The sequence below is a fragment of the Semicossyphus pulcher genome, unplaced genomic scaffold, assembly GCF_022749685.1.
Source record: "Semicossyphus pulcher isolate SPU_LCO1_2020_fin unplaced genomic scaffold, fSemPul1.0.p SCAF_1, whole genome shotgun sequence".
Lineage (NCBI taxonomy): Eukaryota > Metazoa > Chordata > Actinopteri > Labriformes > Labridae > Semicossyphus > Semicossyphus pulcher.
The window spans coordinates 11,721,717-11,748,997 of record NW_027211603.1 but is presented as its reverse complement, the minus strand read 5'-3'; the positions used below and the strand labels follow the sequence as shown (position 1 = coordinate 11,748,997).

Sequence of the window (27,281 nt, the reverse complement as noted above, 5' to 3'; positions counted from 1 at the left end):
ATCAAATTACTTCTAAGTCTGTCTGCATCGCCAGAAGGAACCTGATGAAAGAGCATATAATCCTATCAGCCTATACCAGCAGAATAAAAAACACCTGAAATTGGATAGAGGCAAAGAGTGAGAGACATTTGGTACAGTAGTGCCAAGAAAAGTAAGGTGATCAGCATCTAAAAACAGCGTCAGACAATTCCTTTAATGTCAAATCAATCCTATAATTCAGGTTTGTAATGTCACTATTTGATAGCATGGAGTACCCGCTGCAGGCTCACTGGTTCTAGGCAAGGAAGATATACAGTCAATCCAAACTATGTCATTATATGTGAGCCTGACTGTCCATCTAATTAGTAGGGACTTCATTAAAACCCTGTCTACAGGCCACGTTTTCCTTCACACTGATGATGATCCAACAGCAGTGGGGATGCACTGACAGTTGTTTTTGTCTATACAGATTTATAGGACTGCTTTGACTGCTAATTAAGCCATTTATCATATACCTCATTTATACATTTTGTAGAGTATAACATGTGTTTCTGAACTCATATCTCATCATTTTCATATTTAATAAAAGTACCCTTCAAGTCGTAGTCGCAGTGTTTGTACTTCTTTGAGCAAATGCCATTGATTCTAATCAAAAGCAAAGCCTTACAAAAAGTGAAACACCTATGTTCTCGTCTTGGCTATGTTGACAAGTCTCCCGTGCTCAAGAGGTTCTAAAAAACAAAGTAAAAGTCCTGTTCTTTTACTCCTACATTCATTTGCCAGCACTCATGTACTATAGTGTAAGTAGGTGTGAGAGAGTAGTGGTGGGCTGAGTGCTATTCACATGTGAACTCAAAAAGATGAGCCTGGCAGTAAGAAGCTTTTATTAACCATAAAAAAAGGACCGAGCCCTGGTTAATTCAATGGGATGAGTGAATCCAGCTGTGTTAACAACATATAAATAAACACAGTTTTCATTCACTGTTAGAAAAGTAAAAGAAGGAAGAAAAGGGGTAGTCATACAGTCTTTGTGAATTTGGACTTCATATTTCACAGCCTGAAATAAAATGCATCTAACGAAACCGTGCCCGATCAAATCTAAATTCTGACTGGCTGACAAGTCTCCGTTGAACCATAAAAACAGACAACTAGTCCGTCTATGTGAGAGTATGCCAGGTGATGCATTCTTGCATTGGTGAAGTGATCGATAATTTAATGCAACATGGGGTGCAATTCTAATCTATATTGTTGTTTTTTGACATGCAGAGAATCAGAGAATTTCCTCCTTGTGCGTGTGACTAAACACAATATTCATTCAGTCACAAAATCCAGTGATCTGACTGGAGTGAAGCTTTCAAACAGACACCTCATATGAAAAAGGTTACCCACCACTGTTGTAAACAACAGCCTCTGGCTGGAAAGCACACCCCATTGCAAACAAAAGTGATAAACTACAAAGCGAGAGTCCGTAAGATGATGCAAGACCACAGTCATCCTGAACCAACCGAGACAGATGCACGCCACATCTATTTTACATGAAAAGGGCATTGTGTTGAGTGTAGAGGGATGGAGCGCTCTTATTGTCAGGATTCAGAGATATTTTTGACAATTATTTTCCATTACTTTGTGGCAAATTTCCATGATAACACATTCAAATGTCAATGAGAGTGTGAACATGAAAAAAAAAAAAAAAAAAGTTGCCTCAAATAAATGTTACACCCTATGCTGTAGTCTTAAATAACATAAGATGAGTAGGAGGCAATGACAGTTTGGAAATGAGTAAGTTAATTTTATCCAGTAACACATGTTGCATTCTCTGTCAGCAGTGTCAGGTAGAAAATCTCTTTTGTGGACTTTCTTATACAACATTAACAGTAGCGAGCCTTCCCTGTTTGAACCCCCCTCACCAAAAATACACCCCACACTTAGTTTATTTTTTCCATCTCTGCCACCTTCTCATCAGTCTGCTTTTCAATCTCCGGCTGAGTTCTCCTTTTCTTTTGCAGTGCAGCGGATGTAGTGATGAAGGTCATTTTGCTTGCAGCTTCTGCTTTCTCAGCGTATTCATCCGCCGAGTTCTCAAGGGCGCAAATGTCAGCCTCCATCCTAGCCCTCTTCTTTTTTCAAATTATCCAGCTCATCTGTTAGAGCCATTCTCTACAGGTCAACAGCTTGCTGCTCTTTCTTTCTCCTCTCTTCACTCAGGTAGCCATGATTCCTGAATCCTGCAGCCCAAAGTAGCAGCTTTTTGGTGATGCCTACCCTGGTCTTGCCCCCTACAGACCTGACATGGTCAACAAGGATCCTCTGAGCCAAAAGACATTTCTCCTTCGCATTCTCAAACCATATCTTCTTTGATGGAAAATCCTCTCTCTCAACACTGGCCTGTCCATGAGATAGCTAGAGTATAATCTTTAGCACAGATCCACAATCTAAGAATGTCATGTTTTGTCCCCTCTGTCTAAAACTGCTCGATGTCCACTCCATTTGTTCTTTTAGTTACATTCCCTTAATTTATCCTGGAGAGCATGTATATCTTAAAAAGTGTGTGCCAGTCCTTTTAATCAGAGGTACACACAGCCTAGATTTAGCTATGGATCTGTGGTTGAGGCACCGCATACTTCTCTTTAATTGGTGATGCACTCTTGCTTTTTCAGCAACATCTCAAGCAGTGTGATTGAGAGTATCTTGCAGTCAATGTTCATTTTCAGTCTCTGCGTCTCTGAAAAGTTTTGCTTAGATTCTGCAGCAAATCCAGTATCAATCTGAGAATATTCCCTCCCATATTCCCAGGATATAGCCCTTAAAAGGAACACAGAGAAGCTACTGTGGCCTCACAGGTGTTTATCCTTCAGAAATCGTCCCACAAGAGTAATGGAGAGACAATAAGAACATAAGATCTTTATGTAGGCCTTGACATTAAGTTACACATGCGTGTAAGTCACAGAACAGCCAGTACAGGCCAGACATTGCATGTTAAATTCCCCACCTTGCATTCAGTCTCTTGAGATTTTGACAAAGTTCAAGATTCCAATCTCTGATTGCACAAACCTCATTTCCTTAACATAATCCAGAGCTGATTAATGGTCTTTAAACTCTGTGCTGAGTTGGCCCATAGGCTGATAGGCCTGATATATTTTTAGCCTGTAAACAGTGGGTCAGACTTTTATTTAATAACCTGAGGTATACTCTTTGCTTTAAAGTCAGTTTCCTACGGTGGGGAGCCAGCACAAATGTAAATATGAGCACTTGCGTTCACTGCAGTGCAAATCTGGCTGCCATCTGGCTGCAGGGAAACATGACTTGAAACAGCTGGCTTGTATCCTCACACTACTTGTGGTAGGACTACTGCAATTAGCCACCTTAAGTGCCAACACTTTCAACACTAAAGGGATTTTGAACAACAAAGGGATGTAGGGACTCTCAACATAAAAAGGATTTTCTCAAACAAAATTAGCTGAACCCCTTAAAGTGTATATATTTGTGAAACTAGTTTATTTGATGAAAATTCTAATTCCAGGACATGTCAAGATTTTTCATTGCTGCAGAACCCTGTATTGCATATAAACAGCATCCATGACATCAATGTTCAGGTGATCAAATACATCATAACAGTATGTGTGTAAATCTGTGTGACGAAAGGAGCTGTTGGGAGGGGGGGGAAGCAGTGAAGACTAAATGCACTCTTCATGCTAAGGTTTTTGCCTTAAAGTGGTTGAGGCACAGTATATGCTAATGTCAATGCCTGTCAATCGGGCTTAGATAGCACCAAAGGACTGTGGACTTTTGTAAATGCACATATGAAGCTTTCTATCTATATTCATTCATTTTGTAATGGCTCAAACAGCTATTGTTGAGAGATAACTGAGATATTTTAATCTGAGTTTATAATAGTTCCACAACTGAGCACATATTCAGTAATAAAAACCCTCACATAAGGAGAAACAAAATGTTGAAATAATACCAAAATAATTTATTTCAGGGCCAGCCGTTTTAATGGCAGGGCCAGTGAATTCGGAAAGTTACTGGCCCGGAGTGCCAGTGGAAAACTGTGCTCATTGTAAACCCCTGTTTTATGCAATATCTCTAAACTACACGCCTGTACAAAACAATGAAAAAGTTCACAAAGTCTCACAGACCACTTAAGTAGCTGACAGCTGGAGCATGTCTGAGGCCTGGTTGTAACATTTGATTCTTCAGGTTAAATGATCAGCACAAACAATAAGACTCTGTGTTGAAAAAGGTCCATGCCCTTAAAAAAAGCCAACTAGACAAGTCTTTGAACTATGTTAACTAAGAATCGGAGTCAGAAACAACTCGACCACTAGCTTATAAATCAGAAGCTCGTGCAACCTTTGGTCAACTGAAGCGAGAGATTTTAGTTTGTAGAACTTTATAGAGGCAAAAGTTTATACAAGTTCTCTCTGAGTCATGGTCTATTCTGAGTGAATTCAATAACCAAGCGATATATTAATCCTGTCAGTCCATTAAATTAAAGCAATATACTGATTACATTTACTGTGAATAATTTGACATTGATATTAACGTATTCTAACATAGTGTAGTTTAATAAAGATTTCAAAAGGAGAAGACAGTGGGGGCACTTAAAAGATAAAGAGCAAGGTCATTGGCATAATAAGAACTTTGTACGGTACCTGACAGGGTTGCTGGTAAGGGATACTCGCAATGAGTCTAGACAGGCAACCAGGCGTTCGTCCATCACCCCCGACTTCAGCTCTCCCAGGAACTCCTGGGGAGATATCTGATGGCTGCTCCTTAGGCTACCCTGGAAGGAGAGAGAAAGAAGCAATCTGTTTATGGAAGTCATGGAAAAAGTGATTGAAACAACGCAAGGCATTAATGTCTGGAAAGTCAGTTTACATACAGAAAGTCTGTAATGTTAACATTACTCAGCATTTGTCCTTTCTCTCTAATTGTTTTTCTTCATCAGAGATGCAGCATGCCTTAGCCAGGACTATGTAATGGTTACAGAATACCAGAAAAATGTTGTCTAGACTATCTACATGAATGTTTTCCCTTACCATTCTAAACAAGCACCAGCTGATCAGTTGCAGGTGCAGATTTTATCTAATATTTCTCAAAGTAAAACCATATCAAGCAGTGAAATATCATTTTCAACCAATTTCCTAATGTCGGGTCCCTCAAATTTGTCAGAAAAGGTTTGCAATATCCTTTAACAGACAGAAAGATGGCAAAGATCAAAGAGATGTAATTACAGGTTCAAATTCATATTGCATCAGGCACAAGAAAAACTACTTTCACTTAACATGAAATTACAGTGAAAGAACCTGCAAAGCATCTGCCCAAAGCATACAATTAGTTGCACATTTGATACCATCATTGCTTTACATTTAAATAGCATAGAGATGTATATTTTCTGTCCCTCAAACAAATTGCTACTTAATCAATAGTAGCTCAAGCACAGTGCAGGTATATCAATAAAATATGGATTGCAAGATGTCAACTGTTTGTAGTATGGGTCTAAGTTTGCCTCTGGGTGGACATGTGAGGGTGATGTAAGTGGCAATTCCAGATTAAGTTGACCTGGCCTTTGGTTTGAGGGCACTGAACAGGAAACAACTGAAAAAACTCTTATCAATACCCGGACTGTGTGCCATTATTTATTCACTGACAATGTGCAAATTAGTTAAGTGACTGCCAAATACAACAAGCTCAATCTGTTAATCGCAACTCTATCTTTCTATTAATTTGGAAAAGCATGCACTAAATGTCCCTCACTTTTTCACTACATAGCTAAGAAATTGAGTGACAGCCATACTTGAATTTCAACTATTTTGTTCATACCTGTATCTGAACCATCTTTTCTAATTAACATGGGAAAGTTCAAAACAATCTTCAAATTCCCAGTACAAAAAACACCATCAGCAGTGACAGATTAAATTAGGCTTATATCTGAATTAAAGATGATAACATGTTTTTTTGGGCAACCTAATTTTTCCAGGCTTCTGGATAAAAGCCAGCAGTCTAACGTCTTCAACAAGCCAGGGGTCATAGAGAAACCCACATGCTCATTCTTTAGTTATGTTCAATATGACAGCAAGTGAAGTCTCTTAATTAGTTTCCAAACTGCCAAATATTTCCCACACAAATGACATATTTCCAAAATAGCACATTTCCAAAGGGGCACAGAATCTAAAATCGTTTCATGTCGGTTCAAAATGTAGTCATTAACAAAGAAATCAAATCAATTTACTGAAACAGCCATCATCTCTCACACTGCAAAAAAAGGAAACTATACCAAATGTCACTTCTAAAGAATATTTGGATTGTTTGAAACCAGCCACTGCATCACCCATGTCTAATAACAATCTACATGCATCTCTCCACAGCAGTGAATACATTTCTATAGACCTGTCGTTAAGTGTGGAAAGACTGATGAAGCTCAAGCTTTTCTGTGTTTGTCATTAGGAGGGATGGCGTAGAGAAAAAGCTTTGGTTATTTGGTTTATCAAGACTCCTCTAATGCCAAAACGTCACACATCGTTGGGTAATTTTCTGAGTCATCAAAAGCCTCAGAAATGAGCCTCTTTCTCCACCAGCAGGAATAAATAATCCCTTACCCGTACAGGCAGCCAATGGAACTCTGCCCAGTCTGTGTCTCCCTTAAAACCTCAAGCCTCGCTCTATAATATTCTACTCAATTTATAACAGAATAAAATTAGCTGTCAAAATCTCACTCAAAAACCCACTTTTATCTTCAACCATCAAGTCAGGTCAGATGTTTTTATATGGCATACGTTGCACAATAGTAGACTCGATGTCAATCAAAGAAGTGTTATAATACTAAGCACCTCTTTTGCTTTGGAAAGTGAACTGATAAACTGTGTCTTCACAGGCAAATCTACATGCATGTTGAATTAAAGCCACAAAAGCAAAAATGGCTTCCGCTCTTAGCCTACTGCAATAGGAATAAGTGGTTCTACTTGTTGAGGTCCATAGAGGGTGGAGCATATACCAAAGTCTACCCTGACTTATGAATCTTGCACTCTTCAGCAACAACAACAAAACCCTCCAGTGTTGTTATCATCATGCCTAAAAAAAAAGGCTGTGACTCTTTCTTGGCCTTGTCAGCCTAAGCCAACTCCTTCCTCGTTTGTCTCTTGCTCTGTTGTGAGTAACTTGAACATCAGCGGCAATTTCACCAATTCCTCCCACTCCCTGGCAGCGCACCAACCCATCAGCGATACAGTGAGTGTGTGCCTCTGTGCCTTTTCCTCTTCTGGCTCAATGGTCAAACGCCTCTCCTGTCCTAGAGAGACAAGATGATGACAAGCCTGTTTGTTTCCCGAGATCTCTAAGGCCTTAAGCAGTCACAGAACCGTGAGTGCTGCTCATGACAGCAACCGGCAAACGTCTTGCTGGGCTTTTCTCACTAAAGGAGCACTGGTGACAGCATGTTTGCCCACTGCTGGCATCAAAGAAGCTGTGGACTCACCTGCTACCTCAGCCCCATCATTTGCTGCAGAGGGAGCCCAGGGGGATGTCTGTGTGACCCTTCTGCCTCTTCACTTCCAATGGACACTGTTCAACTTGATATGTATTCCATTATATTTATAACTATAGTCTTTTAAATATCTGCTCTATGGTGCAGTGTGTTGTATTAATAATGATATATAAAGCATCTAACAGAGCTGCAATGCAAGGGATTGTGCTCCACTGCTATGCATCAAATCAAAGAGAACTCTTCACAAAGAACTTGCACTGCATTACACCAAAAGTGATCTGGTGTACAGCAGTGAGCTTTGGTCAAATTTCACTACAAACGAGTGTGACCCCTCCACATCACTGTCCTCTTGCAACCCTGTAAGAGGAATCCTGTCTATTCATTCACCCACAGTGATTTCCACACAATTATAGTTTAGCTATTTCCCCCACTGCTTCCCTATCTCAATCGCCCTTTCCAATGGTGCTCTACTCTCTTCACAACGGGACAAGGGATTAGAGCACGGCCACAATGCCTCGATTCCATCTCACTGCGCACTCACTCACAGAGCACTTACTCTGCACAGCCAAAGTTCTGAGGCCCCTACTCCTCTCCGCAAGATCAGACACTTGGGAGAGGACACAGAGATGGAAACTGACGATGATAACTGTCTCTATTCCCAATTCACACCAGGAGACACACGGTTTGTCCTTGTGCCTTGCAAAAGCCAGTATTGCCAAAATACAGTATTTTGTTGTGCCTGTAGTCACACCATAGTTCAACACCACCACCCAACCTTTGATGCATCCAATCCAAACCTTAAGTGGTGAGGCTCAAACAGTTGAGAAATCAAAATAAAGTAAAATGTTTGTGTTACCATAAGCAGAAGTTTTCTAAAGACTTTAAAGAATTAAAAAATGCATTGATTTTAAATGAAAATGTAAATTCTCTGTATGGTACAGGTGTGTTATTACAGCATCTAAAGTGATCTGTAATTACTCAACATGCATGGTTTACACTCTGTACTCACATTGTACATACATTTACCTAACTGGGCATTTCTTGCTCTTTTAATGATCAGCTTTTTCAACAATCAATCACTTTAATTGAGGTCTTAGCCACAATTAGAACTCGGAAACCCGAAGACCACGACTTATGTTAGATCAATGTTTGCACAGTGAGCCCTGTTTCGTGTTTTCTAACACTGGCTGATTAAAAGGTCTCCAAAGCTTACTAACAGTTCCTCCTGAGGAAGTCACATGTGAACTGAGCTTCACAGTATGAGTGGTTCCCATTTCATTTTATACAATGAAGACAGTTTGGGAGGCACCCACTTTTTTTGGAAACACAGAAGACTCAATTCTCCAAGTGAGATTTTTGCACACTGCATTCTCTGGTTCCAATCTATTTAAATATTTTTAAGCACTTGGAGGTCCAATCATGTACCGTAAAATTCGGTGTATAGGAAGCACTTTTAATACATGTTTTTTTTCCATCTAAAAAGTTGGCTGCGTCCTATATACCGGTGCGATACCAGAGCAATGGCCGCTATCCAGTTGTTAAGTGGTGACTCTACATCTCTGCATTAAACGGTTTCTGGGTCCAAGCCGCTACAACGTCTCTGTACAATATGCCGCAGTGCTGTTTTCCTCGCTATTTTAAGTGAGGAAAACTAACTTGACTGTTGCTAATGCTTCATCACGGGCCTGCACCATCATGATCGCCATAGCCCACCATCCTCACATCACTCAATGTTGCTGTAGGCTGCCAGCTACTGCTAGCTACAGCACCTGAAAACAGATGGTAGGCTGTAATTTGTGTGTGTTTTAAATGAAAATTGAAATAGTGTTGAAATAACGTTTTTATTATTAAATAGCTATAGAAAACCTTTTTCCATCTGGGATACCCCAAAAACAGACTCGGTCTTATATTCTAGTGCGATTTAGCCTCTATTGCGGATTTTACGGTAAGTGTGTCCTGCATTAGAGGCAATCAAACAAAATTTAAAAATGAAAGTTTTCTGGTTGATATCAAGGCGTATTAACTGACCCATGATGTCAAGTCATAGGGTTAGATACAGGCCATCTTAAAAGTAGCTGATAGCCGCAGGAAGCCTTTGGAGTAAAATAATTGAAATCACAGTGCTGCTCAGTCAACAGCTAGCTGAAGTGAACTGTTAAAGATGAAAGTGCACCAAAACAACCCCTGCATGCACTGCAACCCTTTCTCAGAATGGATGTTTAAATTCAGCTTTATTTGCTCTGCACAAGTCAGCAATTTATATCATTGGAAAAACTAACTAAATCTGTCTGTATTGCTTAGTGCAACGCTAATGACAACCTAATTACAACCTACTGCTACATCCATGGTGCTGCTTATTACTGTTTAGCTGGATGTTTGACTGACTGCCTTGATATATTCTTAACATGATCAAACTGTGCCCATGTCAATGATCACCAGCTGATGCTTTACTGTCCAGGAGAGGTGCAGTGTTAGGACAGATATTTCACTGAAAGTCACATATACCTCACGCATGAGATTCTGGTTTGTTTATACCAGGGGTGGCCAACCCTGCTCCTGGAGAGCTACCTTCCTGCATGTTTTAGGTTTCTCCATACTGTAAAACACCTGATTTGAATGATCTGCTCGTTATTAACCAACATAAGCTTCTCAGGAGATTGATAATGAGCAAAACATTCAAATCAGGTGTGTTAGAGTATGGAGAAACCTAAAACATGCAGGAAGGTAGCACCAAGGAGCAGGGTTGGCCACCCCTGGTTTATACCATAGTGTCAATGAGTGAAAAGTAAACATAACTATTCTCAGAATGAAGAAGACATATTTCTCAAAATGTTTAACTATTATATTCTTACAGTATCTTATTTAATTTCCATGGATTCAATCACATATTTAAATGTTCTTATCAGATTCTGTAAACAGAATATTAAATGTATATAGTATACAGCACATTTTCAATATACATGACTGTACGCATATTTACAACCATATAACAATAAACACGAGTTATACATTGTGTGTCAAAAAACAAACAAACATATAGGAGACCCACTCTACTTCCCTGGTGCAGATTGAAATAACCACCTGTGGGTAGCAGAGACTCACTACATTAAAGACCAACCAATATCACTGATGTGGACATCTGATGTTAGTATTGTGGTATCTATACCTATAGGACCACTTAGACAGGAAGACCACTGAGCATTAGAGCAAAAAATTGAACAATTGTTAATAACATATTCAATCGCCCTCATCCTTAGTTTAAGAGATTTAATTAGACTAAAAAGAGACATTTCTGAAATGTATTCCCAGGCGCTCTAAAAGGCAACACTAAGGTAAAAACAATTTCCTGCACAGCAGGGGCACTGCAGACAAATCAGGAGTGGGGTCTCAAAGAACTAGAATGGTTCTTTTCAAAAAAACTACCGCTACAAAACACATGGCCAAAGGTCAGCAATTATTTTTGGTAACAAATTACATGACCATTATTTCTCTGCAAGGCTGTCTACCAATCCTGAGAGCCAGAACCTTCACAACTTCACTGTGTCAGCAAGGGACGTGGGCTACATCTATTAGGATGAAGCATTAAAGGGTTGATTAGCAAGGCTTAATTGGTGTTTCAGTAAATGGTTTCCTGTGTTCCTGTGTGTTAAGGTGGGAAGCAAACCTTGCCTGACCTGAGTCAAATAAAATAAACAGATGAGAAATATATAAAAGAAACAACACACACTTTGGACTTTGTGTCAAATGAAGAGTAACCATATGTCTGATGATGTTCAAACATTGGGGAGAAACATTATTGAAAAATGTTGGCTTTCTACATTGGCCAGAATAGAAAAATAACATTGAGAGATTGATAGATGAGAATATGATACGTAAGATGAGTAATCATTTAATAAAGTAATAGGGTCATTCTCTAACCATATCATATTGCCAAAATTGATCTCAACTACTACTACACATCAGCTAACAGTGGACACTGAACCAATGTAACATAACCTAACAACACAATAACAGCTACATTTAATGGAGCACTTCTAAAGTATAACTGATTTACTTGTTTTGCACACATAAAAGTAAAATAAAATTAATCAGTTAGCTGTTTTAGTGCCTTACAAACCACCAGATGACACTGTGAGCATCACATCTATTGGTCGGCACAGTTAGAGAGGGCCAAAATCATCATAATACTTCATTCACACATCACAGCAGTATATCATAACCTTGAGTGTAATATTGTTTAAGGGTGTGGTATTGGACTGAGAGGGCAAATGATTACATGAGAGCCTGACCGGCCTCATAAAATAATGGTCATAATTTGACCATGCCATGGTCTAGAGGGTGATTTAAGAATTGAAAGCAGAATTAAATCCAGCCCATCGAGTCTCTTTCACCTTCTCTCGTAATATAATAACTCTGTAATTACAGACATGAGAGAAATACCATACGTCAACATGCTCATTTTCACAACATCACTCTCAAAACATGCAGTTTACCACATCTTATGTAAATTAAGAGTTTGATCAAACTAGTCTTTTGAAGGATTTTAAATTTGTTGCAGTTTGGCCAGTGGCCACATTATCTTAACACGCAGGTAAAAAATACACGTGTATAAACAAGCTGGCCCCCATGGTAACTTAAGATTCACAGCCTAAGGCAAAATTGGAGGGATGTCTGGTTAAAGCAAAGATAATAAATGCAACACACTTCTTTGCAAGCAAGGTGCCAGCTTCTAAATCAGAAAACCTTTAAAAAACAAATATGTAAAGGAAGATTTGAGTGCAATGTGAGGTAAAATATGCAATGTTTATATTTGTGATATGTGTTACAGTTGAATTAAATTAGGAGGTTTCCTCAGAAAGAGGTTATTCTCAAGATGCTCTAAATATGAAATCAACAAAAAAACACCTCAGGCAAGTGATCTCATTATTATTCAAACTAGGCACACAGGCTGAACCCATACTAAGTATGACCATGCTCTGGGGTAGAAATTAAATGGAGCATCACCTGCAAATTGTGGTATTACAATACGATTCTAATCTTAAGGGTAAGAGAAATCAACGTAAAGCATGGCTTCTTTGATCTGGGAGAGAAAGAATGATCCATAGCTTTTTTTCTTTGGAGATTTAATCGTTTTTCTCTGAACACTGACAGTTTTATCACCCTCTATCAAGATCCAGAGTAAAGGAGAAGCTTCAGGCTCACTGCTGAAACTTTGAAGGAGGACCAATCAACCATGATAGCCACCCACATACACAAAATCTCATCAATTACCGTCCAGCACTCAAAAATGTTATTAAGAGTGGATACCAAACCAAGCCATTTGTTATGTAATGCACCATTATTCAAAAGTTTCAACGTTTTTTATGTGATGGATTACCATCAAAAGAAACAGATATTATAAAGGCTGGAAATATCACAATTTGATCACCTTGTGGGGCAGGGGGAACAAACAGCAGGCTTGCTATTGGGTGGGCATTTTACTGGCAACTCTTAAAAATTTCCATTTTCAATAAAGTATTTGTGTATTTTTACGAATGCCTCCCATGTGCAGGTGTAACTACACTTATCAAAGATAGAGACGGCAAAATAAATTAGATTGCACTCGCTTGTAATTCAATAACGCTTCCCAATCTTATTCAGGCCAGGTCCCATGCTGGTTATAATTTTTCATTGAAAAGAACATGGAATAATATAAAATGTGACCTCAGAGTGAGCAAAATTATTAGCTCCTAAAAATACATGCCATTAAAACGGATTTGATTCAAAACATGTAACAATCATGTAGCCATAAAAGTGAAGCAGCAAACATAGAATTAGGTAAAAAAAACACTTACAGTTTTAGAGGCAGTGAAAATATACTGAATGACCATCTCCCTCTTGGTGTTGAGGTCCTTGTCTCTCAAAGGAGTCTTTTTCTCTTCACTCAAGTTCATATCCTCCTGAAAAAATAAAACAGAAAGAGGAGAAATCTTATTAAAATTTTAATCCTTAATACTCTTGTTTTTTTGTTTTAGCAACACCTCTGGCAACAGGGCTTGCTTCTGTTTTTCCCACAGCGTATTAATTATACAATACTTAAGCATTATTAGTCTTGTGTAGACAGCTGAATCTTTTTTCCCATATTTATTTTTCCCATTAACCTTTATCTTACGATTTAATTATTCATTTGCCATATTGGCCAAAACATTTAATTCTGGAAATTGTTTTTAGAAAATGCAATCCTCTTATAAAAAAACGATTAGATTATATTGTAATCACAATAGCATTTTTTTATTAGTACCAGCAACTTCTTGTGTTCCAAAGTAAGCTTGTTACTAGAAGAGTGATGCATAAATGGGTGTTTGTAGCCCTAAGACTGATATGTGAGTGACCTTCTCATCTTCATAAGTATGTCTAGAGGTGGACAGCCTTAAAAGTCTCAAGCAAATTAATCTCTATTTACAGATTGTAGAAATGTAGAATCTGTTGGCAAGAATGTGGATTTAAGGCGTGGCAAGCGTTCCAGTTTCCGCTTGTAGTACGCTTGTAGTCCGAGTAATATTGACCAATCACGTATCAGTAGGCTGCGGTGTATGCAGGAAAAACAGTCCGTGTGAACAGCAAAAGCAAGCAGAACGTTATCCTCCGTAATGACATCCCGGCTCCCATCAGCAGTCATCTGATGATGATTGAGCTTCTCATTAATCTCTTTAAACAGACATCTGCATGCTAACAGCTAACAATCTGTTCTAGATCTAAAATTCAACTCGAGACAAATCCCCTTGACACTGTGTCACGAAAGCTGTTAAGTGTTCAGATTTCCCAACTTCCTTGAATGCATCAGTAAAGATCGATCCAACCTCCGTTCAACAAATGAGCATTTTAAAAGTCGTTTTCTTCTCCTCTTGATGACAGACCTGACAAACCTTCATTTTTACTTTTTACAAATCTGTATCATGATGTTGTAATTTCGGCAAACTTAAGATCTGTTAATTAAAGTAAATCAGAAGAAAAACAGTTTCTTTTTCTGTAACTTTTTCTGTCTTGACTGGAAGTTGTTTATAGCGAACAGCTGGCTACACGACCAGCATGTTTACCGTTGTCCCCAGAGGCTATATCGTCGTCACACTATAGCTGATGGGATGCGAGATTGCAAGCAATGAGTTACCTGCTGGCTCATGTAGAGTGTTTTGGTTCTGTTGGGGACATTAATTCCTAACAAGTGAAAATGAGTAGTCTTTGCAGCATACATGGAGTGGACTCAGTCAGTCTGAGAATAAATCTTTACATGTTAATGAAACCGACCACTTTCAAATGTATGTTTGAAAAACACATTCAAAACATTGTACATGCCCCCTTGTTCTATTCAGTGTTCGTGTTCATCCATTTTCTTTCCAATCACTTACTGTAGTCGCCTCTTGCAACAGATCTCTAAATATCAAGCTTCTGTATTGTATTGATATAAGAAAACATTGGTGATAATGTTGAATGACAAAAACAACATACCATCATCTTTTCAAACAAGGCTAAGATCTCTTTTTCGGACGTGATCTTTGATGAAACCTCTTCAAACTGATGTGAGGTGGACGATGATGAAATGGACCAGTCATTGGTGTTGTGTTTAGACTGCAACATGGGTGGCCGCTCCTTTTTACTACCCGGAATCCGAATACTGGCGAATCTGTCCAGCTGTGCAGACAAAAGAGAAAAACACAATTCAAACAGGGAAAGTACACAAGAATTATCCATAACAATTGAGGTAGAGATGAGTTAGATTATGAGCCTATTAAAGGGTTAATTATCAGAACACAGTAGTAAAAACAATTAGCCTAATAATGAGTGAGGAAAAACAATGCTATTAGCATGCATGAACAAAGCAAATACACAGAACATCTGTTTCACATATGTTGAGTGAAGCTCTAACTAGATAAGATTCTAATTCATCAAAACATGTTGTTAGTGAGGAAAAGTGAACATGCTCTGTGATGTAAATGAACAGAAACTCAGGCAACCATGAACACTTTCAATGCCACTAAAAATAAGATTAGATTACTATTAGTGAAAAAATTGTTAGATGTTGTTAAGATTGACAACCGAGAGTAAGAAAGAACACCAATTTCTCAATGTCTTACCACATCGTCTGTGATGTTTCTAAAGGGTAAATGCTACAGGAGGGGAAGAGAAAAAACAAATAAGGACATATAAATCAACTGTATGTAGTGTTTTAAGTATATATCTTAGCCATAGAGCAGCCCAAAAGCAAGTTATTATGATATATTTTATAAACAAAAACCTGAAATAAAAAGCTGTGATGTTGAAATATGCAGTGGCTACTGGCTTTGATACACAGGTATTAATAAAGCCAGTGTATGCCAGCTGAATGAAGCCTGAACTCCAGCACATTCCCCATGAGCTTTTGCAATTATTACCGAGCACGGTGGATATGCCAACAAACTTTCCCTCCAAAAAGGAAATCCTGTTTGGGGCAACCAGCGGTGCAGTTAAGCAGATTATTAAACCCATGTTTAAAAGTATAGACCTGAGGGGCATGTTAGTTGACATCAACAAGTCTTTAAGCAAAGACATGCTGCTTAAAAAGTGCTTCTTTAACAAGCCCTGTCTCCAAATTATAAAAGATCCACTTGTGCAGCGGAAGAGGATGTTGGCCTGTTGTTATCTGTAAGTACCAGCAACCTCAGTCAGTGTTTGCTTAACAAGTTTGTTCTGCTGCTCTTTCTACTCGAGCTGATAGTTGTTTTCTGTAGACTTCTAGGGAAGTTGCCATCTGCACTTCACATAAGTGCAGCAGAGTCAAAAATGCCAATGGAATAAACCAAATAAGGAAAGAGAAGTCAATACATGAACAGAAAAACTAAAGTTCAAAATGTTAATGAAACGCTGAATGAGAAAGTGACATGGAAAGGTTTTGTCTGCCTCAAGCAAAACAGCAGACTGTACAGAACTTCAGAGAAATAAATCAATACACACTAGTGTAAAATTATAATGGAATCGCCTGGAATAAAGTATGTCCACCTGTCATATCAGACATTTTAGTATACTATGCAAGAAAAGAAACAGATTCAAACTAATTGGTCCAACTAATTGAACAAAGCTATCAAACTTTTTGATCAAAGGTCCACATATAGACAAATTACATCAATAAGGTAAGAAAGATACAAGAAAATAATTCCCATTTAAATTAGGCCTACATTAGGGCTGGGCAATTTGGCCAAAATCCTACATCACGATATGGGATTTTTCATATCACGATAAAGATCATATAACAACTAATTAGTCCATATGAAATAACCACATGGTAAAGCCTTTTTTTGAATAATTCCATGTGAATTTAATACTTGACAAATAAAAAGTACCAAGTTTCCGTTTTTGCTTGGGCTGAGCCTGAGTCCTTTTCTGCACGTTGTGTGTCCGCCCTCTCTATGCTAATAAACGGCGCCTCCCTCTATGGTTCGCTCCAGGTTCACTTCCACGTGCAAGGATTAGAATGTGAAGCATTGTCAATAAGACGTAAAAATTGCTGTAAGGCAGTTTGGCCTCTGGTTTTGCGACATCACGATACAGACGATATAGAAAAACAAATACGATATACATTTTCATATTGTTTTAACGATATAGTATATCGTCATATTGCGCAGCGCTACCCTACATGAAATTAAAAACTCTAATGATCAGTGAATTTGTGACTCACAAATTACAGGCTTTAACATCGTAATTCAGTTATTCAACAATGAGGACAATGCCATTGATCTCCATTAGATTTTAGCCTAAATAACCACTGATCAAAACTCATGTCTCTTTCACCATAAGAACAAAATCACACTTTCAGCTTGGGACTTTTTTTTTTATCAAAGTCTTTGCTATTCAGTTGCTCTCATGCAGTCTTAGCCCTGAACAGCATAATAAGATGCAACAGCAGCTTAGTCCTCCTGTTTTGTCCCTGCCAGATTAATGGTATGGAACACAGAAATGGCAAATATAAAATGAATGAATAGACATTATGCCACCTCCTGTTCTTTTTCATCATTTTCATCATTTATTAAATCTGACATTCTAAAATGTTACTGCTTGTTTTATACTAGCCAACAGTGCCTAAGCAGCCCTTTGTCCCAGCTGTTGCACTCTAATGCACAGCAATAACACGTCTCTGCAATTATGTATGTCATTGCAGCTTGTTCCCAGTGTGGGCCTAATATATGTAGGACGTATTATGTAGGCTAAAACAAACATCAAGATGTTCAGCTTGTATTCATTCAAACTCTTGTCTCTGCTGCATCTAAACATCACCCAACAATTAGCGTCATAGAAAGGAATCCACAGGTGGCTTTCATAGGGCGCTCTCAGTGTAATTGTCAATAGCACCATACATTGTTGAAGCGTAGGGCAATGAAACCTCCATAACAGGACAGTGTACACAAGGCATGTCTGCGGCGTGAATGATGCTCAGCTCGAGGCAAAAAGCATGCTGAGACCTACGCTGTTTTGCTAGATATTCACACTGTGAGCAGCTTGTGTGAATAAAAAAATGTTAATGTCAATTAAAAAAAAGCCTTGTGGCTGTACTAGAATTATTTATGGTGTTCAAATAGAAATAAAAGAGTGGTTGCCAAGGAGTATAACTGAAATGTTTAGTTGCTTAATAAATAAAATCAGTCAGCAAAAATATGTTCAATTGCCCTTTTTTTTTTTACTTCCAAAATGCAAGGACTTACTGAGTTATATCATCATCACTATTACATGAATTCTTTAGATCTTGGACTGCGTTGGATAAACAAGTAACCTGGAGGTATCACATCAGGCTTCAGAAAATTGTGATCGGCCTTGTTAGCTGTTTTGTGATATTTTTTGATTAAACAATGAATTCACTGAGAGAAAATAATTGTAATCTTAATTAATGATGAAAATAAGTGTGAGCTCCAAAGCCCTACCCACCAGCACATTGGCATTGGGGATGAAAATTAACAAGCAGTAACAATTCAAGGCTGCCTCTTACTTACTAACCATCCATAGTCACAACTAAAACTGCAGCAGAATGCAGCCTCACCAACTCTTCAATTGTACATTTCCAAGGAGACAAAGATGGTGGAATAAAAGAAGACCAGCAGTAGGAGCTTCTAACAGAACAGGACAAAAGCACCAATAGAAGCCATCAAAGTGCTTCAGGTAAGAAACCTAAAACTAATATCTTAGCTAACAACAAATAAAGTAGGCGCTTTCATAAAGCTAGCTATAGGGCCAGTTTGTTATCCTGCAAAGCTTTGTGTTAACTAAGTTATTCAGGATCTCAGTTTTGCATATCTTTTGTTTTAATGGACAAAATAGAAGCCCTGACAACAGTCATTTGTAAATGTCGGTGAATTCATTTTACTTTCCGCTATCACACTGCTCATTTAATTAAACCATGATAACATCTTTTTCAATTAACTGAGACAAGTAACCCACCACTCGGAGAGAACGCTGATTTGTAAAACACTGCACACACAATCAACAACAGGGAAGAGAGAGGGGTAAACACTGAAAGGGAATGCCTCTTGGAGGTCAGGAAAAGCAACAATGAGAACTAAAACCCGAACCAAGACGGCTTCCATCAGATTAGGAAATTAAATTCTTTCGACCCTTCATTAACAGCACGTCTCACTCTTTTACATATATTACAACAAGGACAATAAGAATCCACAAAGGCCAAAAATCACGAGGATCATTAACTCTTACATAAGGCTGTCTTTAACATAATGAACTATGACCCTGCACCATTCCAATTAACGATAATAAAAAAGCAAAGTTTTAAAACTATGGCCTTTTAAGTCCAAATTTCTGCTCTGACTTTTTACCTCTAAAATTAACATTTCCTGCAGAAATCCCCTAATGTATAATCTCCTTACCTTACTTACAGCAGTACCTCTTATGCACTATCACTGGCACTGACTGAAAAGCCACTCAGCACAGTAACTTTAACAATTCAAAGTTATATGAAAGTATTTGCCATGGCAGAAATAAACTTGTCAACCAAACTAAATGCTAATAAAATACCCTTCATTAATGATTGACACTGCTCCAATTTCCCCCAGCCAGGTTTTGTGTATCACATCAGTCTCGATTTCAAATTGCAGCTCTGAAATGACAGATTTTCTCCTGACACTTTGGGTGTATTCTGTTTCTCACACATTTCTTATTCCTGTTTTCATGCTTCTTGTGAAATTAAAGTGTCCTTATTTTTTGTGGGGGAACTGCCAATGTAAAAGGGTTAAAGTTGAGAGAATAGGTAAATAAAGTGCCACAATTATGCTCAACTCATTTACAGTTCCTCATTTGAGCACCAAAGTTCAGTTCTATTGCCCATTAACACTAAAAACACTGCACAAAGTTAGTTATATGAAAAAAGATATTAAACATCTATTACATTAATGAGACCATAAAACCTATTCAGATTATAAACTGACAACCAAATGAGTTTGGAAGTGGAAGTACAGTCCCTCTGAACCTCGTTGTCAACCTATGTTTGAAAAAAAAAGCCTAAAAAAGGCACCAAAAGAACATAACATAACACATTGCATTAACATGTTGTCTGTTTCATTTTTTTTTTCTTCAGTTATAATGGCCTGCCTATTGTGGTATTACAGTGCCACCTATTGAGATGACATGTAACCAAATATATCTCTGCTATTCACTGCAATGTTTTTCATTTATGTCATAAATGCTGTTTAAAAAAACACTCTGATGAGAGAGAGGGGTGTCAGGACTAAGCTGTACCGTCACAGGAACATGTACTGTATGTATCTTTTAGCAGTAATAAATAAGTAACAAGATGTTCTTTGCTTTTGGATTTCTGACAATTTAACAGAAGGAAACTGTGAGAAGAGCAATACTTTTCAGAAATTCAAGGCTCTCCTGGGGGCATGATGCATCGTGCTTAGCTGCTTTTTGGATAGTATTGGATAGAGTGAAAATGTGCAGTTCTGCTCAAGTAAAGAAACAAGTCAAAAAGCTGACAAGAGTAAAAAAAAAAATCTATGGCATGAAAAGTAATCTCAGTGTTTTCAGTACAAACACAACACTTCCTTCAATGCGATGCTTTTATTTTGCAGGGCCAAACTCAAAGCCTTAAGTGTGTGGTATTAGCAGTAGTATCTAAGTGTAGATAATCAGGTGTTGAATATGTATGAATTTTGACCATATCATCTCAACTAGGCCAACAAGACATTACAAAAATCTGAGGTGTGATAACATTGATCAGTATTGCAGCCCTAATGTCAGCTCGAGGTGCACTTACTAGAATTTTCTAGGACTTTCAACTAGGGCAACACAATAAATAGTACTTTAAACGTCACCTCATTATGTGCAATAACACACTGCAAAAGACTAGTAGCAATTAATAAAACAAAACATTTTATGTAGCCTACACCCACCATGCATTCTCACTCATCATGTGAGCATTTTACCCATTAGATGGAGTTATTTGGTGTCTATTCGGTGGCCAGTGCAAGGCTATTTAGCATCATAGCTAATCAAGAAGAGAATAGCAAGGTTGATGCCAACCTTGTCCTAAAAAGCAACAGCACAATTCAGAATAAGTTTGATTCAGGAGAAGCCACATTACAAACACAGGTACTTTGTAGAACATTCTAAATCAACACTTATCTCTGCTTTTTTGCTTGATTGGTAAAAACGGACCTGGTTAAGGGAAACACTGCTTGTGCTTATTACCATTTAAATGTGTGAATACAGAGGTTAAATGCCAAGAATTCCCCACCAGTTAGTCAGAACTGAACAAGCCTTACGCAGAAAATCTCAGGTCCAGTCACTACTAATACATTGGCTATTACCCCAACAAAAACTATTTTGCTACTAATATTTGTTGTCATTTCCTTTATCATATTAAGTACTTAGAAATACTATTTTCAGGGTTAATTATTTATCATTTAAAAACCATACTTTTGCTTAATTTGGATGCCCCAGTGAAACTGTGTTAGCTGGTGGTACACAAGAGCTTTGCTGAAGGCTTATCGATTGGAATCCAAATGGTCATTTAATGTTATTTAATCACAAAAAACTGTTAACATAACATTGATAACATAATATCAATTGTTACATTATAATCACATAGAAGTTTAATGATTTAAAAATTAAAGAAATATGTTGTTAGCAACATTTGGTGGATGTGACACAAAATCAGACATAGCATGAACCAGTATGTTATCGTAAACTATAGTCAGTCGGATGCAAACTCTAGAGCTGTTGATTAAAGCCGAATTTTTAAATGGCTACAAAGTCCAAAAGGCAGTCAATTATTATTACTATCATAGGCAAGTGGCATTAAAATCGTTACAATGTTGGTGTCTTCAGTGGGACGTAGTACTTCTTAGATATAAGGTCTGGTGCAAGGTGGTATATGGTCAATTTTGTTCCCTGTATAGTGAGCAAATGCCTGTATTACCCCCTTTCAGACAGGCACTCTGCAATGATGCAAGCCAGCACTGAACGATCTCCTCCATAGAAAACAGTGGTTTCTGTTACGGATACTAAATTTTCTGATATTTAGCCAACAGCTTATCAGTGGGAGTGGATCATAACAGTCTGGATTAAAACATTTTTTTTAAATCCCTGAACAGATAGTAAACTGAAATCTCTGAATGGCGGCGACAAGGATTTAACTTGTGCTAGCACTCTCACAAGAATGGGGTTAAACGCAGGTTGTGGGTGTATTAAGTAGATCGATGTCACACACAAGGCTCCTGTCTGCAATGAGGATGTGTGTGTGTGTGTTTGTTAGTTATAGCAGCCTGAGTGGTATAAAAATGAGAATTCCAATTGAGGACAAATATACTGGTAATGTGTGGACTAAATATCTACACCTTCCTATATTTCCCAGAATTCAGCAGACAAATACCAGGCAGACAGAATGTTGGTTGCTTTGCAGGAAGCTCATGGATTAGGGTGAGGGCTAAACCCCTGTGCTAATTTTAACCTTTTGATTTCCTACATGCAAAGCAAACAAACAGTCAAGGTCACTGTTTACAAAGAAAATTCTTAGGTGCAAAGACTGCATCCCATAGGAGCTTTCCTTACTGTAAAGGAAATGCTCCCAACAACAGACAGACAATAAAAGCAGAACTTATTTCCACCACTGTTCTCCTGCTGTGGCAGTGTTTCGGCTTCCTTTCCTAAGGTGTGATAAGTCTGAAAATCTAATTTCAAAATAGTCTCAGTAAATGGAAATAGGGTTAATTAATCCAAGGCCGTGTTAACTCATCATCCAATTCAGAGGTATGCATCTGTTATTATTGGGGCGGCTGTGGCTCAGTGTTAGAGTCAGTCAGCTCTCATTCGGAAGGTTAGGGGTTCAATCCCTGACTGCTACAACCACATGTAGAAGTGTCCTTGGGCAAGACTCTGAACCCCAAATTGCTCCCGGTGGCATAGCCATCAGGTAAGAATGGGCATAGATGTGATTGGAAATTGGCACTTAGGCCTGTGCCATCAGTGTGCGAATGAATGGGTGAATGTGACATGTAGTGTAGAAGCAGCTTTGAGTGGGCGGAAGACTAGAAAAGCACCATATAAGTACAGTCCATTTACCAAGTACAGTGCATTTATTCACTATAAAAACATGAAAATATATTGAAGAAATATGCAGGAACCCATTTGTTGTGGGTTTTTCCACTTCCCTGCTTATGGTGGCATCTGTCTGTCTCTGTGTGTGTGTGTGTGTGTGTGTTGCCAACAAGACAGTTATAATATGGCACGAATATTGACAGGGACTTAGGACATATTTATCAAAATGAAATTATGCCCCACGTGGTTTTATGAAGTGTTTTATATACCCTTTACCCCTATGTTATATTTTTTTAAAAATTGGTCTGTCATACTTACAAACTTTGGCTTGCGGTCTCCATCCTCATAACTGGACGTGCTTGAACCCTTCTTCTTTTGGGGTTTGCCGTCTCGTCCGGTAGTGTTTTCAAACCGCTGGCTGTAACTATCCATGTTGGTTACCTAGTTACGTTAACGTTCCACGAGCTCGTAGCAAATAACGACGTTAACCTTGCAATGTATGAAACGTAGGCACACACCCAGGAAGACACAAGCGGTACTGTCTAACGTTAAGTAGTTACATTACCATTCGTGTCTTGAATTAGCCGGACAACTAACACAGGTTAACGCATTATTGTAATAACAATAGCTTGTCAAAACCCGAGATGTCCAGACGTATATTATCCAGGCTCAACCCCAAGTGTCCGTTTTGCTAGCTAGCAGGGTGGCTAAACTACCATTCACTGCTGGCTTTACTAAGCGCTAATCCAATTTAAGGACTGTCACGTAACACTCGAGTTTCCGCTGACAGAAGGAATACGGCGAACACGTACCTGTTTTTACAACTGACAATTTTTATCTACCGACAAAAACTGAAAGCTTCATAACTATTACAAGCGGTTGCTGAAGTGTTGGATGGATAAATTTATGCGGCAGAAATTTTTTGACAGACCCGCGCAATGACGCGTCAGTTCCGCGTGTTTAATCCAACCAATAGCAACCACTAAACCACAGAAAAGGAATCGTCATTGGTACTGCCCCCTTTGTTTACAGTTGAAAAGCTATCTGATTGGCTACAGCGAGCTGTCAATCAATTCAATTTCGTCTGTGGGTTGTTCGTTTCATAAAACCTGAGTCTACCGTTGGTACGATGGTTTATATAGCCAGTGTCTTATTTTGGGGTGCAGAAGTGGCTACAGTTATACAGTCATTCTTGTTATGTCGGATGACCTATTACAAATTCCTCCTCAAACAGCGTTAGTGTTTAACGATGTAGATTAACCTCCAGGGTCTTTTTTTACCAACCCTGCAGGCTGGAAAAAACAAACGCACAATTTACTTCAAAGCACAGTTATAGTAATAGAGATATAAGAACATGCAGAATTTTTAAACTCAATCCAAGCCCAAACACTGGAAACTTTATTTGTGCTTCACATGTATAACAAGCAAGAGGCTATATGTTCAATCAAAATTAGTTAAAGGCCTAATATTAAGGACGGTACATAAGTTCACTTTTGAAATTGAATTGTGGAGTTGGTGGAGTTGGTCATTTGAACACATTAGTAATAGTCAAATAATGAACATGATTTGCATCATCATATCTTGCCACATCTCCAGGACCTGAGATAGGTACCCTTAACTTTCCATGCAGGATTTCATGTGAAGCTTGAAGAAGCACAAGATGATGCTGTCCTGTTTTTTAATCAGGTAGTTTAAAGTGCTTCACGCTGCAGGTTTTCAGCTTTGTTTGGCAATTTAAAAGCCAGCCTAAAGCTACGATATAAAAACCCAAACACCTTGTCTGATGAAAACAGCAATGAGCTGATGTGATGCAACAAGGAGAAACTTTTGTGAGATCCCTCTGATGTGCTCTTCTCAAAACATGAATTGCTCCCCAAAGACATACAATGAGAAAGAGTTCTTCAATGTAAAGTCGACCTATATGTAAGACTTGTGCTCCTGTTGGGGGAAGCCATAAATCATAGGAGAATGTATTGATTCTATGGAGTGGACCATGTGATTTCTTCTGGTGGATGCTATAACCTGATCTTCGGTTGATGTTGTTGTTCCTCTTAAAGACAATGAAGTTTACGTAACCTAATGATTGGATACAAATACGTAAGTAGAACTAACCTTCCATGGCCTTTGTGCTTAAGAAAGTTGGGAGCATGCCAATCCCTCCTAAAACCAGGGCACACATGTCAAATGATAATAAGACATGTGTAGCTGACTGACAGTTACAATTTTAACACCGGTTGGTTGTGAGTTTGATTGATATCCTTGCCGCCAGCAAAAACAAAAGGTCTATGCTTGGTAACAGGCAAAAGGCAATAAGTCAAAGATTCCAGCTTTAGTAGTAGTGACCTTTAGTAGTAAGTGTAATTTGCTTGACAGTTAAATTTCGAGTATTAGTCTTTTGCAAGTGGAGAAGTGATTCTGTATAATTATGCTTCCATTATTATTTTGTAAATATGCAAAAATGATCTTCTGCAGATGTGGCATTCACGTTTTGAATTTATAAAGTTCTAATTTGTTTTTGTATGTTTCAGGGCATAACCCAAAGTAAAATGTCACTGTTGAATCATATCCTGAGTTATGAAATCATATTTAAGTTTCTTTCTTCAGCCTCTTGAAATCTTGTTATCTTTAAACACCTTTGTTCCTTGAACCCTTGAAAGGCCGTCTGCATGGCTGCCAGCGTTGTATTAACACTTGTCATAGAGCCAAATAAAAGCCTTGTGCCATGCTAATCCTCTCAGACAATGAGAGATCTACCCTTGAAAATCTGTCCAAGAATATCCACAGGGATACACAATCAAAGGCCACATAATAGAAATTCCAATTATGTTCTATTGATAATGACATTTAAACAAACAGAACAAATACAGAGAATCCAAATTGAGTTTTTTTATTCCCACATTGGATTCAGATGAATGTTTTCAGAGCACTGTCATTGCATAAATAAACGAAACGGTAAAAGTTATAAAGGTTTTCTGTGTTAATGTGATCCTCAATGATTATACAAGTTCTTCTAAAGGCCTCTTAGATTATTTAGATTGTAATGACTCCATTCATGGACAGGAAGATTGTTTTTAAAAAAACAGCAATTTGAAGAACTGACTCAGGCATCAGGGATTTTTTAAATGATTTCTTTATACATTTGTATAATAACCTTATGAGTGCAAACAAAAAATGTCGCTTTTCATAAGTGGTCTTGTTAGTTACAAAACAATTTAACCAGGTTTTAAAGTCTCAAGCTGTTTGAGATTCGGACAATCAAAGATGGTTTAATATTATCTGTTTTGAAAAATGATTAATCGAGAAACAAAATCTTTCAGAATTTCTTTTTTCTTCTCTTTGTTTAGCCAGGAGATTAAACAAAAGTGTTAGAATGAAACTTAAAGACTCTGACTAAGTAAGGGAAATACAAATTTGAGACAATAAAGCTGCATTACTTGATAGGTCCATTTCCAAGTCTGAGGCTTCTGCTTTGAATCTTTTGAAATCATGTATTGACAACTGGCACTGACATAACATTACAGTGGGCATATACTGCCATCTTGTGGTTCTGGTCAAAATGGTATCACTGTATCAGAGATGCTCGTTTTGTTGCATAAATAACTAAACAATGCCAGGCTTTTTCGTTTTTTTTCCAGAAATCGTACACAGTGCACAGTGTTGATTTTCCTTAAACAAATCCTGTATATATTCTTTATCTTAGAAAGCAAGCAGCTGTATCCAGCGAAAAAAGCCCCTTAACACCAATAATAATAATAAAAAGGCTGACTGCTTATTAGGGAAGCTGAACCCTTATAACTCCATAAGTCAAACATTAATATCAATGATCTGTTTTTCTTTATTTGCGTTAATAATATGTATATGATATACATATAATTATACATTTAAAAAATAATTGGAATAAACATGAATGGTGGCCTGTACTCAGTGAATTGTGATCATGTTTTGACAGTTACTCTCTTAGATGACCTCTGACTTTTATAACATACCCTATATATCAAAGACGAACTATAGTCTAGTTGTGGCCATGAATTGTCCCCAAATTATTACAACATTTGAAAGTATGAAGGTAGTGCACTACACTATGATTCTCCATCTTTAAAAGTAAGAGTTGATTGTTATTTTACTCTGGCAGGCTATCCACAGCACTCACTATCTAAATCACGGTATCCAAAGTAGGAGAATAAATGCGAAACAAAATTTGAAAAAAAGGATTTTGACCCTCTTGGTATTCCATACTTGCAGAATGCGTCTCCGTCGGTGACGTACG

The 27,281-nt window shown here is 38.0% G+C and overlaps 1 protein-coding gene across 1 annotated transcript in view; it reads right to left on the bottom strand.

Annotated features, from left to right (window-relative positions):
- LOC138584955 (protein diaphanous homolog 3-like) overlaps nt 1-23,446 on the bottom strand; it is a 174,609-nt gene extending 151,163 nt beyond the window's left edge. The window contains exons 1-5 of the mRNA XM_069657154.1: nt 23,333-23,446; nt 15,577-15,609; nt 14,951-15,133; nt 13,300-13,404; nt 4,635-4,765 (exon numbers count right to left, since the gene is read on the bottom strand). Coding sequence (XP_069513255.1) covers nt 4,635-4,765; nt 13,300-13,404; nt 14,951-15,133; nt 15,577-15,609; nt 23,333-23,446 — 566 coding nt within the window. The remainder of the gene's footprint in view (nt 1-4,634; nt 4,766-13,299; nt 13,405-14,950; nt 15,134-15,576; nt 15,610-23,332) is intronic.
- Nucleotides 23,447-27,281: the final 3,835 nt, after the last annotated feature.